This window comes from Pagrus major, chromosome 1 (assembly GCF_040436345.1).
Source record: "Pagrus major chromosome 1, Pma_NU_1.0".
In the NCBI taxonomy this organism is placed as follows: Eukaryota; Metazoa; Chordata; class Actinopteri; order Spariformes; family Sparidae; genus Pagrus; species Pagrus major.
The window spans coordinates 24,367,103-24,382,565 of record NC_133215.1 but is presented as its reverse complement, the minus strand read 5'-3'; the positions used below and the strand labels follow the sequence as shown (position 1 = coordinate 24,382,565).

Sequence of the window (15,463 nt, the reverse complement as noted above, 5' to 3'; positions counted from 1 at the left end):
TCTCCATCAGTCCTGACAACTCCCCACACAAAACAGCAAGCCACAAGTTCACTGCGAACGACCTGTCGAACAAGAAAATGTCAAAGATGCAAAGTATAAACAACAGCTAGTGAAGAGAATCTGTAAAAAAAAAAAAAAACACACACACACATTTTTCCTCAAGAGTTGTTGGAGCAAAAGAAACCTAAATTGCAAATGAACACATTAACCACAACTTGATAAGCCGATAGTGTGTTAAAACCAGTAATTTCAGGTTTATTTGTGTAAGCCAATATCACATACAATGTCTCAATGGACTTCAAGACCCATATCAATACATGTTCCTGACCGAAATAAAGACCTTTATTAAAGCTGCAGTTACTTAATAATACTTTAGTAAAAAAGAAATAAAGCCATGGCAGGCACATGAACGAATCTCAAATGAGATACTTCCAAAAGCAGTCAACTTTTGGGTTTGTAAAAAAAAAAAAAGAAGAAACTATGACACTTCATTGAGGATTTGAAATCACCAAGATTTGTCAAAGTGCTGGAATACATCTGATCTTTCTCAATCAAAGTAATAATATTACTGTGCCAGGTTACTGTATAACACAAGAAACCAGTTTGGACATATTTTACAGCCCACCACACACACACACAAACACACGCACGCACGGACGCCAAAACACGTAGTCAACACTATGCATTCCTTTGTCTGACACATAGCTCTGTCAAGTCATCCCAAGGATTTTAACAGTCCTCGCTCATCGTGGTATGAAGAGGAGAGCATGTCCTGACACACACACACACACACACGCACGCCATTCGCACACACACACACACACAGACACACACAGACACAGACACACACATTGCTTATTCATGTCTCATGCAAGGGGTGGCAAAGAAAACTGAATTAAATAAATGTGTGAATAAACGAATGAGTTGTTTTAAGGTAATACAAACACATGGAGTACACATAGAGAGGTATTGAGGTGTGTGTGTGTGTGTGTGGTCTTGGCAATATGCCACCAGCAACATGCATTACTAGTATGTATGAGTATTCCTCTTTAAGACCTAGGATTGCTTTACACAATTTCTCTCTCTTTCTACTTTTTTTGTGCCCTCTTTCATTTCTCCCTCTCTCCCTCAGTTTTTCAGATTGTTTAAATTCCTTGACACTTCATCTACTTCTTCCTCATGACTCTGTTTTCTCTGCTTTCCTTTCTCCTTCTCTCAAACTCTTTTTTGTTTTTTGTCTCTTCTTTTCCTCTTACTGATTTTTCACACACCAGTTACAATGTGACGAACATTATCATGGTAGAGAAAGACAGGGTGCATTATATTTAGCATCTCCCAGTGTGTGAGTGTGTGTGTGTGTGTGTGTGTGTGTGTGTGTGTGTGTGTGTGTGTGTGTGTGTGTGTGTGTGTGTGTGTGTGTGTAATTATCACTACAGGGACTCATTCCCAGACTGTGTGATTCCTATGTTACACTCTCCTAAAGAAAATGCTTTAATCGGGGGAGCTTCTCTCTTTCTCTCTTTGTCTTAGTAGGAGGAGAGGAGAGGAGAGGAGAGGAGAGGAGAGGAGAGGAGAGGAGAGGAGAGGAGAGGAGAGGAGAGGAGAGGAGAGGAGAGGAAGGGGGGTGAGAGTTAGGAGAGGAGAGGAGAGGAGAGGAGAGGAGAGGAGAGGAGAGGAGAGGAGAGGAGAGGAGAGGAGAGGAGAGGAGAGGAGAGGAGAGGAGAGGAGAGGAAGGGGGGTGAGAGTTAGGAGAGGAGAAGAGAGGAGAGGAGAGGAAAGGAGGTTTATTTTTAGTTTTTTCAGCAGGTTGTTTGGCTGAAGGAGGGACAGCATGGCTCCAACCCCGGATTAGAGACACCTACAGTGACACACACACATACACACAGACACACACACACACACACACACACACACACACACACACACACACACAAACTCACAAGTGCTACTTAGTCACACATCAGCAGGTCAGCCCTGGTATACATACATACACACAAGCAAGTGTACTGAAAAGCTGCAAAAATGCATTAAAATGTACCAAATGTTCCTCACTTACTCCTCGTTTTAACAGAAATTAAGCTAAAGTGAAATATGAATTATACATTAAGTATATCTATAAGCAAATTAAAGTGTAATGGCTTAAAAACTCCAAATTTGAATCCACTGACATTTGCTGACCTTGATATTATCTGACTGGGACTTATTTGCTGAGTGCGTGTATATCAGTGAGTGCAAAGGTACTCAAGGTGCCTTTGCTCCTTTTTTTGTTTGTTTGTGTGTGTGTGTGTGTGTGTGTGTGTGTGTGTGTGTGTGTGTGTGTGTGTGTGTGTGTGTGTGTGTGTGTGTGTGTACTCTCTCCGACCTCGTTCTCTCAAGTTGCGGAACAGTTTGGAGGATCCTCTCCACACCGGGGGAGTATCTGTCAAAATCTTCTCCAGCTCCTGACACACACACATAAAAGCGCACAATTTACAAGAGAGTGGTCAGTCACGCACCATAGAAGTACAAACGTTCACCGTCAATCCGTGACTTTTACTCAGACAGAAACAGAGAGAAAGAGAGGGTAGCATGCAATGTAAAAGAGGAAAGGATTCACTATAAATCATTCATCTTGATATTCCATTTATTCTGGTATTGCTGACAGCAGTACTGCTTGTGGAGGCAACACATGGGGTAAAAGGATGTAAGTAAGGGTGAGTGCAGTTGCCAGGAGGGGGTGTGCTTGGTCTGCAGCGATGTTTAGATGGGTCGTGTGTTTCAATGAGCATACAAATGAATGCCTGGACCCAAGATTTCCCAGCAGAACAATGCATCGTGAGGAGATGATCACCGTTATTCACTTTACCTGTCATGGTTTTAATGTTGTGGCTGATCAGTGTATATCTGGTCTATTTTTATTGTCTATCTATCTTTAATAAATCTCAAATTACAATTAGAACACAACATAGTCTTTTAAAGAAAGTGGTAATACTTCCTGGAGCCACTGTTTGTCAGACACACACCATAAACTGGACTGTTCTGCGTAGTCTAATGCAACAGCAACATTTTGTCAAAGTATTTAAAATGTTGACTGTATCTCTTTGTACAGTATCAGTCTTTGTGCTGTACAGGACCCATTTCTTGTTTTGTGCACTAATGCAATCTAAAATATTTCAAAATGTCTCAGCATCTAGTGTTAAATTCAGTATGGATACCAACAAGTCTTGCAATTGACTTGTTTTCCAAACATATTTCAACAATTATCCGCAATCATGCACAAATGCTAAGACAATTTACATTTACATTAAGAAACTCCTCAACAATCCCGGCAAAATCAGGATTTTAACTTTGCAGAACACACAAAGCCTGCAACAGATGTAACATGCAACAGATGCCTGCAACATGGCGGAGCAGAAGAGAGAAGCATTAAGTGTGTGTCTCCCACCTGTTTGGTCAGGGACCTCCAGGGCCTCTTGCCTGCCAGGGAACGAGACAAAAGAGGAGAGAAGAAGGGAAAGAGGAGAAGAGAGTTTGGGTGGGCTTGATCAGATAGCATCTGTATGATCTAGAAATGGGTCTTAATGTGCCGGGTACAGTCACAACACACACACGCACACACACAGACGCACACTGTATATACACTGTCATCATCACAGGCCCATTTGTACCATCTAAAGTGCCCCGTGCTTGTCTTTGTAGTATGCGGAATGTCTTCGTAAAAGCACATACTACTTTTGTTCTGTTTTATACAACAAAGTTCATCTAATTCAACTTCAAAGGGGGCATTAGAGGATGTCAGCTGCTGAGAGGGCTGGGGCGGCTGTATCATATGTCAGTGAGCCGGGGTAGATGTAAACACACACATACAGGTGCACAGTTTGCACGCAATACAATCAGATGGCTCTGAAGAGAGGAACGGTTGCTTTTTCTTGTAGGGCCGTTTTATGATAACCTCAACTCACCAATGTCATGACGGGAAAAAAAGTGTCTGGTTTAGATATTTACTGGTTAAGAGGAAGGGTAAATGTGAGCAAAAGGAATGTGGACAAGTCGAGGAGTGTGTGGGTGTGTGCGTGTTTGTGTGTGCGTGTGTGCTAGTGTCTGACTAACATTAACCTCAGACTAAACAATAGCTGTAAAGCCATCTGCTTTAGGCTGGCTGGCCAGGAGTAATCTGTTACGACTGGCAGCAGGCTGACAGAAACAGCAAGGACGTGTTTAAACCCTGAATTTTAATGTGTTTTCAGAGTTGGTTTCCGTAAAAATAAAAAAAGAGAAAGAATCTATTTCACACCTGGCATTGACATCCATGTTAGGTGATCAATTCATAACAAGGTGACTACAGGTATCAGACACAAATGTATTGCTTTTTAAGATCTGTTTTAAGACAAATCATCTTTTTCTTAGTTAAGCATTGTCGGTAAGTACAAAGGTAGTAAATAAGAAATAGTAAAAAGTAGTACATATCTGGTCCTATGCAGCAATAAGTATGATGTAGAAATATGTTTTTTAGACTGAGGTTTATCTACATTTTGCAAAAAAGGTAAGCGCAAGTATAAAGTAAACACACAGTAAAGAAAAAACAGAAAGATGGCTACTTAATAATAAGATGATTAGTTAATTGCAAAAAATTAAGACTTCCATTCAAATTTAAGACTACTAAGTGACTTTTAAGGCCTAATATTAATGAAATACTTCTTAAGAACAATGAAATGTCTAAAAACAAACTCTAAACTAAACTAAAAACAAAAAAACTTCAATTTTAATATTTGGATCTAACCAGCACAAAAAAGAGTACAGTACGATGAACATTGTAAGATTGTGAGACAATAGGATTAATTTAATGCATGATGCCAAATATTTTAATGCAACGTGTGAATATAATCAATTAGAATATAGATGCAGCCCAGATATAAACCACATTTTATGCCAGGTCAAAATGGGACCAAAGTAATAAAAATAACTGCACATCTAGTGCATGCCCAATTGAAATGGCTTGATAAAGAGTGTCATTTCCCCAAAAATAAACAATCTTCAGATGTTTTCTCTTAAGTTCAACACAAAGCCCAATCATTTCAATTGTAAAAGGTGTGTGAACGTACTTCTCGGTTCGCTCATGGTGACCGACTCGATGAAGTTCTGTGGAGTCATGTACAGCTGCCCCTCATACTCCACAGAGCTGAACATGCGGAAGCGATGCTCGTGGGATGACATGTACACGTCACCGTCCTCAAAGTCAAACGGACGACCCTGCAGATATAAGACCAAAATACAAAACAAAACACACTGTTATTGACTGTTAATTACACTACACTATACTTCACTATAATTTGCAGGTTTTTTAAAATATTTTTCAGGATATTTCTTCCAACCAATATATTTTAAGGTTACAGACATTTGAAAAGAGATTGCAACAACCAAACAATCTATCAGCAAGGAGCTGGATCCAAAGCAATCAAAGGAGTGCATTTTGGTTATCTCGATATTATTACATTACTTACAATATGAACATTGTATTTAGTGATGAGAAGGGAGGTTTCATGTCATCAAAAAAAGGTACTTTTACTATTTAACCAGCATATTTAAATAATCTTCATAGTGATAGGTGTTGATTTGTCCCAAAGAATATAGTTTGAATGTGACTTTCCCTGCTGTGATAGCTTCTGTGAAGAGAAAACTCTCTGGCAGAATCTAAACTATATCTGCCTCTTCACTTCTTTTGAACCTCTATAATGAGGAGATCCATCTATTCTTGGCAACATCTCTCTCCATTTAGCTCTCTGAGATTATAAACAGTCAGCACCTCTGGCGCAGTAAGATAACAGGAGAACAGGGGCACACACACACACACACACACACACACAAATACTTTGTCACTACTTTCTACTTGATTAGCATCTCTCTCTCTCTCTCTCTCAGTGAGGAGCCAGGGCTTCAACCTGATTAGCTGCAGTGTAGGAGAGCTGCTACGCCAACAGATTGTGCTGCATGAAGCTGTGTAATTAGCAGAGAGGTTTCCAAATTTAAACCTGTTTGGCTGCAGGGCCCTGCGCACCGAGGTTCCTGCTCAGCTCAGCTAACATGCTAATGAGCACACAGATTCATTCATAAAGCTTTGATGCTGCCTTCACCAAGGGGGCGTTTGAAGGCATGAATAGGATATGAGTGCTCGGCTTCATAGGAATGCACTGTAATAAAGTGTAAGAGCATAGACGCCCATGGCTTTGACTCTCACTAATGAATGAAGTTTATAAAGTTCAGCAAAGGCAGCTAGGTTCATATGCCATGCTGCACAACATGATGTAAAAAGTATAGTGAAAAATAACAGCAATTGGAAATTAGATTCAGTGTGGTACACTGTGTACTTGTGTAGTCACAAAGTCATGTAGCCGCAACTAAACCTGTTCCTGTTGCCTGGTCTTGTTCTCCTGACTGCAGAGCAGATGCTCCAGGTGTTTTCCCCTCAGGCAACCCGGTTTTCTCCATTCACAGCTGCAGTTCTTAGTCCATCTCATCTTTCTCAGAGCTAAACTATCCCAACCCTCTCCATCCAGTGTTCAGACATCAAATTTAGTTATTTAAATATAATTAATGTACAATCCAGCCAGCAAAGGTCAAAGCAGATATCGACCAGTTCTTGTACCCGAGATGTCAGAAATTGCTGACACTCCAGTTTTCTCTGATGTACAACAAGCCTCTGGCTTAACTGGTGTATTAAGACTACCGATGACAAAGCAAGAGACCAAAAGTCTATTTCAATGAAAGCTGGTGAGATGAAGCTACAAACTAACCCCTGTGTGATGAGTGTTCTGCTACAAATCAGTTTAGCAGGTCTCGACCTTCAACGATGACTTGGAGATGATTAAGCTGGCCGCACTTGGCTGTTTTATAACTTTGTTGCTCATTGTGTGAGCATAACATTAGTCTATGGCAGTATACAAGCTGCTTGACTTTCCACAGAAATGAGAACACAGCTGCCAGACATTCCCAAGAGGTCTTGTGTCCCTCCAAGCCCAGCTTCACCCAATCAAGCCCAGCTTCACTCTGGTGGGTCCATTGTCTCTTCATGTGATTCTACATGCAGTCTCTATTATCCAGACTGCAAATCAGTTATCAAGTCACTGTGTATGCCAGTCATACAGAATCTTGACAGGATGTTACTGCCCATCTCATGGTTATGGACATTTTTAGGCAGTTTTTCCAAAACAAGTAGTTCTTGCTAGCAAGTTCCCTAAATCCATGTCTCTGGAGCCACTACTGACCCACTCTTCTGTTTCCTGAGAGTATGGTGTTCGGTGTTTCCTTTTAGAGTCACTGTATTTTTTTCGAGCAAGTAAGAACTTAAGTTTCCCTGCAGCTTTGTTCTCTTTCCCTGCAGGTGAGTTCTCCCAATTTCTTTAAACCTAATTATTCTGAATCCTTATAGACTACCTTTACTGACGAACAGATGGCTGTTTATCCCTTTCCCCACTGGAGCTATCCTGTTCCCAAGCTGGGTGGCCATCTAGCCAACTTGTTCCCCAGTCAGGTAATCTGCCTGTCCTCTTATGGGCTAGCTTTTTTTGCTTTTAAACTGGCTACCCCTCCTTCAGTCTAGTGTGTTGGGGTTAGGGGGTTCCATCAAGCAGCTTTGCAGTTATTTCAAAGTGCCAGTTATTCAATCAATCAGCATTGCAAATCTGGAAATTAAGTTCCATTTTTTTTCATTTAGGTAACACAAGCATCAGACTCTCTATCAGCAGGAACCCAATATTAAAGGACTCTTATCTGGATAAGGGACAAAATGAATTGATCAGGATGTCTCAACTCATCATAAAGCAGCTGATATGTAGATTCACTAGTTAGCTGTCTAACATCTGGTGTTAATTTAGTAGTCTTTTGGTGTGAATATTCCTGTAAATATGCTCTAAATTAGTATTCCGTTGCCTTCGGCATGTGCCACTTATAGTTCAGTGGGGTGATGCTCTTCTTCACTTGATGGACCACAAAAATGGCAGTTAGGTAATAAGTCATGGTGCATTGTGCATATGATGCACCATCAACTTACTGTAGTAATTAATACGTACATAACAAAAAAAAGTCATGATTAGAATCTGATTTGTGCCAACCTGATTGAGGTATGACTCGTTAACAATCAATCTTCATTTCATTATAATTATATTGTAATAAATGTGCTTGAGTGCAAACTCAGCCAAAAAAAAGGGACGATGTCAAAAAAGTGTTAACAGTGACAACATTTACAACATTTCTGCATGAACCAGACAGTCCAGGCATTATGCATGATGCAGGCACATCATGAATACACTAATTAAGGTCGTATACAGATTTACACATATCTAGTAATTAGGGCTGCAACTAATAAAACTGAATTGAATTGAATTGAATTGAATTAATAAATTGGACTAATGGTTTGGTCTATAAAATGTAGAAAAATAGTGAAAAATGACCATCATAGGTTTCTACATTCACACCCCTGCTTACATTTGAATGCTTCAATAACATGTATGTGTTATGTGTGTGTGTGTGTGTGTGTGTGTGTGTGTGTGTGTGTGTGTGTGTGTGTGTGTCATCATGACAAAATGTGTTCCTGGTGACACCTTCTGTAGCGGGAACTAACACAGAAGTGATTTTGAGAATTTTCCAGGTGTTTATATGTCTTTTTGTCTGTCTATGCACAGATTATTGTCACTGCGATAGCACCACAACCGTGCAAGATACAGGCCCCAAACTTTACAGGTGTGTAGTTGAGATACAAAGGAAGGCTGAGTTTGAAGATGGGCTTACTCTGAGCAAGAGGGCCTGAACTTGAGAGGTAGGAAGTAAGAAATGCGCTACTGACTCTCTACTTTACGACATTGGCCAAAACTGGTTTTAAGTTGTGGATCACTGTAGCAAGTTCCAATCATTACAGTACAAGTTTTCACCTTGTCTGTCTGTCTGTCTGTCTGTCTATGGACATATTATGGTCATCATGATAGTGTCACAACAGTGTACCATGCAGTGAGGAAACACGTGTACAGTTGAGATCAAAATGAAGGCAAGGCTCAGTCCTTATTTGTAAGTGTTTCTCTTGAATTCATAATGTTGCTGTTCAAAGCATCCTTAGATGCTTTGCCTGTATACAGCTGTGAGCACACAGCTGGCTGGCTGTCAGTCACATCCTCAACGTGTTGTCATTTCAGCACCAGCTCGAGCGGAGAGCGCCATCCCAGCAGCATCTGCGCGCGCACATCGTCCTGCAGCCAAACCGTGAGCGAAGTGTTTCCACTGGGCGTGATGGGAATGAATGACACAGTTTATCCGCCTGAGAGGAAAACATAAAGTGCCAGCAAATACCATGGATACAAAAAAGAAGTAGGCCCCTCTGAGTGAGCCGTGTGGCTCTAACCTCAGCGGAAGGAGACCAGTCGGCGCTCTCTGCCCTTTCGCTCAGTGGTCTGTCGTTTTTATCCCACGGTCCTCCACACCGAGGCCCCTGTGTCAACACTGAGGACGAAACAGTTTCTGCCAACAGCCCAGCAAGTCGCTACGTGTCACTCAGCCCGTGTTGTTAGCACACAGCTAGCATGAAGCGCAGTTTAGGTCAAGTCCTACCTTCTCCTTGGCCTCAACGCTCGGGATGGACGGCAGCAGACCGCTGATGCTGTGAGTCCCCATCCTCTTCCTGCCTCTAACGCTCGTCATATCACTGTAGAAGTAAAGTGCCACCGCACCTCCCGTTGCCAGACACATACCGACAGCCATACACCTCCGTGCCCGTCCTCCACTGGCCGTCTGACCACCGACGAGCTCGTTTCTCGCCGCGGACCAGAGGTTTAGCTTGCCGGCCAGCGCTGCCACTCTGCGGAAAGCGGCCATAGCTGCTGCTGCTGCCGCTGTGCTGCTGTGATTATAACTTTGCGGGCAGCACAAAAATATCGCGTTTCTTGGCTTTCATCGCGAGATGTGCGGGCACTGTGTTGATGCTGAGGCTGAGGGCAAAGTCTCAGTGGAGAGAGGAGAAGATTTGCTCTACTGAGTGACGGATTCATTTGATCGGCGTCAATTATATACAAGAATGTGGCTGAAGATAAACACACAACTCACCCAGTTAACACGATTATTCTTTAAACAATTCACTTCTCAGTAGGCTACACATAAGATTCAGTGACATCAAATCAAAATTATTGAGAAATGCATCAAATCTAAAAGTGTGAGTCATCGATTTGAGATCATATTTTATTGCCAGTGGTGGAAGAAGTAATCACACATTTGTGCTTAATTAAACAGGAATAGCATATCACAATTATAAAGCAGTGTACTCGAAAGTCATACTTGAGTAATTAAAGGGGCACTATGTAGTTTTGGAGAAGAAATTCAGACTCAGAATTTTAACATTTCCAACAATAATGAGATTATAATACAAACTCAGAAATATTTTTTTTCCTTAACGAAACAAACAAGCTGCTCTCATACTAGCACATTTTTAAATTCATTTATTTTATCAGCAATCATATTTAAAAAACAACAACAACAACAAAAATACAATCAGATCCAAAAATTAGTTGACCCACAGTATGCATACATGTAAATATATGTACTGCAGAAATTTACTTTTACTTGTACTTTTGATACTTAATTATATTTTTTGCCAGAAAATTACTTCTGATACTTAAGTGCATTTAATATCAGTTGATTTTACTCAAGTACTTTTCTCAAGGTGACTTCCACTTTACCAAAGTAATGTTTTTTATAACGATATCTTTATTTTTACGCAAATATGTATGACTTTTGGATACAACACTGTGTAAAAGTCTTTAAGTATCTGCTATTGAATGTACCTAAGTATCAAAAGTAGTTTTCTGGCAGTAAATGCACTTAAGTATTAAAAGTATGAGTAAATGTAAATTATCTATCTATCTATCTATCTATCTATCTATCTACATATATATATATATATATATATATATATATGTATATATATATATATATATATATATATATATATATATATATATATATATATATATATATATATATATGTATACACATATATACACACGCACATGTGTGTAGAATCTATACACTAGTGGTCCACCGATCATCGGCCTGGCCAACTATCAAACTAGATTTTCCGATTAAATTTTTATCAGATTGATGATAAAATAAAATAATTTAAAAACGTGCTACTTTGGCTGATGCAGTATGCAATCTGCAAAGTTACTAGTAACTAAATTTATCAAATAAATATAGTGACTAAAAAGAACAATATTTTCCGCTAAAATGTAGTGGAGTGGAAGTATAAAGCGGACATAGTCAAGTATGGTACAAATACCTCAGAATTGTCCATAAGTGCAGTACTTAAGTAAATGTACTTAGTTACATTCCATCCCTGGTTATATAAAAGTCCTGTGTTTTAAGTCTTACTTAAGTAAAAGTATCTAAATATTATCAGCAAAGTATACTTAAAATATAAAAAGGTAAATACTCTCATTAAGCAGTAAAATGTCCCTATCAAAGTAATTATGTTATTAGCCTACACAGTACATAATTGAAATATTACCATTGATGCTTCCTGTGTAAGGTACAGTTCCATGTTGTCACTCATCAAAGTGAAGCATAGTTTTATATGCTGCTGTTGGGTAGTTTAATCTATAACAATGCATTATATTTCATAAATGCAATATTAGATGTTCCACATTTCTCTCTCAAATGTGGTAAAAACATCAAATGAAAAACATGAAATGGATTTATACACAAGTAAAGACCCACTGCAGCATGTTTGTAATGTAATTGTATTTTCCACAGCTGCATAGACCTACTCCCAACCTGGCCAACTGACTGCACGCTTTGACACACATGCAAAATCTTGCAAATCACATTCAAAACCAGAGAAGCCACATTTGTGAAAAGTCTCTTCGCTCAAGCATCTCACGACAAGTGAGGATTCATCCTGGACTGAACTTGAAAGACTTCTCCATTTACATGGGGGAAATTTTAAGTGACCGATGACATCAACATTTGTCAGTCGTCTTCTTTTCATTGAGGGTCAGTGTGGTATCATGTTTCCAGTGGGAAATGCAGGATCAAAGGAGCCGATGGAGAGCAGATATCAAACGAATATCAAAGATGAACTCTTCATTTAAGTCTTTACATGTAGGACTAATATTAACCTGATGGGGCTTTTCTTGTGACTTTGATGCTGAGAGAATAAAGGAGAGACGTCTAATAGATGGGCCTGTCACCTGTTCACACATGAAGCATGGTGGATCACCCTGACCTGTAAGCTCAGATCAAACAATGACTTTAAAAAAAACCTCTTGATAAAATTAAAACCTTTAAGAGGTTAATTAAAGCTACTGAGCCCTTAATTTGTTGCTTTGATTTTTATTTCGTTTGCAACACTAACAAGATTAGCCCATTATCGTGACTAATCACAGCAATGCATTCCCCAATTGGTTGACTGATGTAGAAAGAAATGTTTAATAATACATGCAAATCTGACATGTAAAACAAACCCTCAGATGTTGGAGGCCAACATTTTTTACATCTAATTTAACACACTTGACCATTCTGTATTGACTGTAGCTTCAAATCTGGCCATTTTAATTATTTACATAAAGGCTAACAGAGCTCCAAGCAGAAGCACAAAGGTCCTGCACTGCCTCATTTGTCCGATAACGAACAAAAGCTTTCTTTGTGGTTGGTTTTTGAACTCAGGAACGCCAAAGTGGTGAGCGTAAAATCTCAGATGCATTTTCTAACTGGCATTTAGCCGATTAAATTATGATCAAGTCAAAAATGTGATATTGGGCCTTCTGAATGCTGCTTTCAAGGACCCCTGGAGTTCCCTGGTTTGGAAAGCACTTGCATTAATAACCTCTAGGCTACTTATTCAGTTATTCCATTACCCGGGCATTCGATTAGGTTGTAATTTCTTTGTGTGTGTGTGTGTGTGTGTGTGTGTGGGTGGGTGAGGGGTGGGGGGTATAACCCTGGGGGCCTCCTCCTCCTCCTCCATGACTGCTATGGTTGGCTTCACACTGTCACACAAACAGGGCAGTAAACCTATAGAAAATATACTTTAAAGCAAACCATGTGATCCTGGGAACTGGTTACTACTTGTACCTCGTAAGCCTGCCTGGAAATGTGGCAGTGTGGTTGACATCTTCCCTGTGGCCCGGTCGATATCGAGTGTATCAGGATCTGATCAGCCTGGAGGCAGTTCAGATCGATCTCGTTTCCTTTAAAAAAAAAAAAAAAAAAGTTCCTTTTTTTAGTCGCTGGTCATAAATACTAATGAAGCGAGGGAAAGAGGCAGAAGGACGTACATGGATGCACGTTTATCTGCCACACACACATACACACAATATATATACAGTATATACATAGAAATAAAATAGAAAATACACACATGATGTCCCACAATGCCTCTGTCTTCCCTTCATGCTGGACACGACTACAAAACGACCTGACGTGCAGCGACCACACACAAACACCTCTGCACCTTCAACTCATTTATCAACGCAGCTCCCAAGGGAAGGGCCAGCTGTGTGCGCGCGTGCGTGTCATGTGTGCGAGCGCGTGTCTGCAGCTATAGCTGCCAAAATCAATGCCATATAGGCTGAACATGGACCCCTGTGCGTGCCACTGTTTAGATGAAACCCCAGTCTGAATCACGCGTGTGCTCTGCGGTTTGACCCCATGGTCAACACACGCAGATCTGGACTTATTATATTGATGTTAATAAAGAGAAACAGGATATTAAACTGTGTCAATGTGTGAGCCAACAACCATCTTTTTTATCATATTCAGATTTGTCATTATTTTTATACGGAATACCCCATAAAGATTCAAAAATGAGGCAATCGATTTGTTTCTGTATTCAGGAGGGTTTTTCTTATCTGCATATAAAAGACAATAGAATACGTTCAAAAAGATGTATATGCATAACAAACTCGGCGCATTTACATAAAGAATTAACAGCTGCTCATTTTTTTTCATGAAGCCCTTCAAGTGTCAAGTGTCGGGGTATTATCTGAGCTTGCAGTTCAAACAGGTATATTCCCTTCTTCTGGCTGTTATTGCCTGATCCCCTTACAAGATCCCCGCACTTTGAAGCATCTGCGTCTTTGATTCGTCTTTTAAGACCACAATTAAGGAGTATATGGGCTCCTGCGCTGTTCAAAGCCTCGTGGGAAGATCAATGAAGGGATTGACAGTCAAGTGATGCCGTTTGCACAGGTGTGTGTGGGTGCGTGTGTGTGTGCGCTCGTGTGTGTCTGTGTTTGTGTCTGCGCGGCCGCTGTAAACGTGCGGCTGGCTTACATAAAACAGGGGCAATAAATCAGCAGCCGAGTGCGAAAATTACGCAAATGGGGGCTTTCCTCTCTCTCTCTCTCTCCCGCCGCACCTGAGTCATTTGGAAACGGGGGGCGTGGGGTTGTAAAGCGTTTAGGGTAATGGCAATATCACTTTCATGCTGTTTGACACATAAACACTCACTCTCTCTCCCTGTCTCTTTCCCTCTCTGTGTCCATTTCACACACAAGTTGTCACCGAGTGCGCTCCACTCCCCCTGCGACTCTTTAACGCGCACAGTTCAGTCCGGAGCCAGCCACTCCTGAAGTGCCCACAAGCAAATGTGACATTGCGTCTATGCAAGAGCTCCAGTTAAACCACTGCTGCAAGGGGAAACAGGGGAACATAAGCCTGTCAGGCACATTTTTATTAGTAGTTTTTTTTTTTTTTTAATTTCCTTTACAAATCCCTGCGCTCCCTGCACTGAAACCGAACATCAAAGATGAGGCAGAGGAGAGCGATGAGCGGAGGGATGAAGGGCCACCGTTTCAAACGGGAACAGAAATGAGCCGTGCAGGGAGGAGATCGGGCCGCATTTGCATAAAAAGGCAACCCGGGGTTAATTTCCATTGGGAGTATTGCGTTATATAGATGTGGAGCGCAGCGTACTAGTCTCACTGCGTTACAAGCTGCTGCTGCTGCTGCTGCTGCTGCTGGAGGAGCGGAGGGTACCGCAGAAATAAAAAGGCTGAAGTGAATTGAGGAGAGAGAGAGAGAGAGAGAGAGAGAGAGAGAGAGAGAGAGAGAGAGAGAGAGAGAGAGAGGAAAACCCTGAAGTGCTCCGGAGCAAAGGGGAGTATCCCGAGGTGAAGAGGAGAGAGAGGGAGCGGGCAGAGGACAGGAGAGGGGGATAAATAGCAGAAGAGAGGAGAGGAGAAGGGACACGGGCTGCTGCAACCGGGGATACCTGCATGCATCAAGATAACGCGGGAGTTCAATCTCAATTAGCTGACAGTCTAATTAACGGTGCTGGTGACTGCGCCAAAACGCGCACTCATTGGGGATTTTCTGCGCCCTGCACGTCCAACTTTTCCCTTTCTCCGCTCCACGGGCTGACCCTCGCCACCGAGGCTCCCTCTGCTCATCACTCGGACCTCGACTTGGATCTCCCGTGCTGTAAACCGGATCGGGTGTCTTTTCTGTG

The 15,463-nt window shown here is 41.2% G+C and overlaps 1 protein-coding gene across 1 annotated transcript in view; it reads right to left on the bottom strand.

Annotated features, from left to right (window-relative positions):
* The window catches only part of micu3a (mitochondrial calcium uptake family, member 3a), a 29,319-nt gene extending 19,482 nt beyond the window's left edge, over positions 1–9,837 (bottom strand). Inside the window, exons 1-4 of the mRNA XM_073470399.1 lie at positions 9,574–9,837; positions 5,082–5,229; positions 3,425–3,456; positions 2,363–2,441 (exon numbers count right to left, since the gene is read on the bottom strand). Coding sequence (XP_073326500.1) covers positions 2,363–2,441; positions 3,425–3,456; positions 5,082–5,229; positions 9,574–9,837 — 523 coding nt within the window. The remainder of the gene's footprint in view (positions 1–2,362; positions 2,442–3,424; positions 3,457–5,081; positions 5,230–9,573) is intronic.
* Between the last annotated feature and the right edge of the window lie 5,626 nt (positions 9,838–15,463).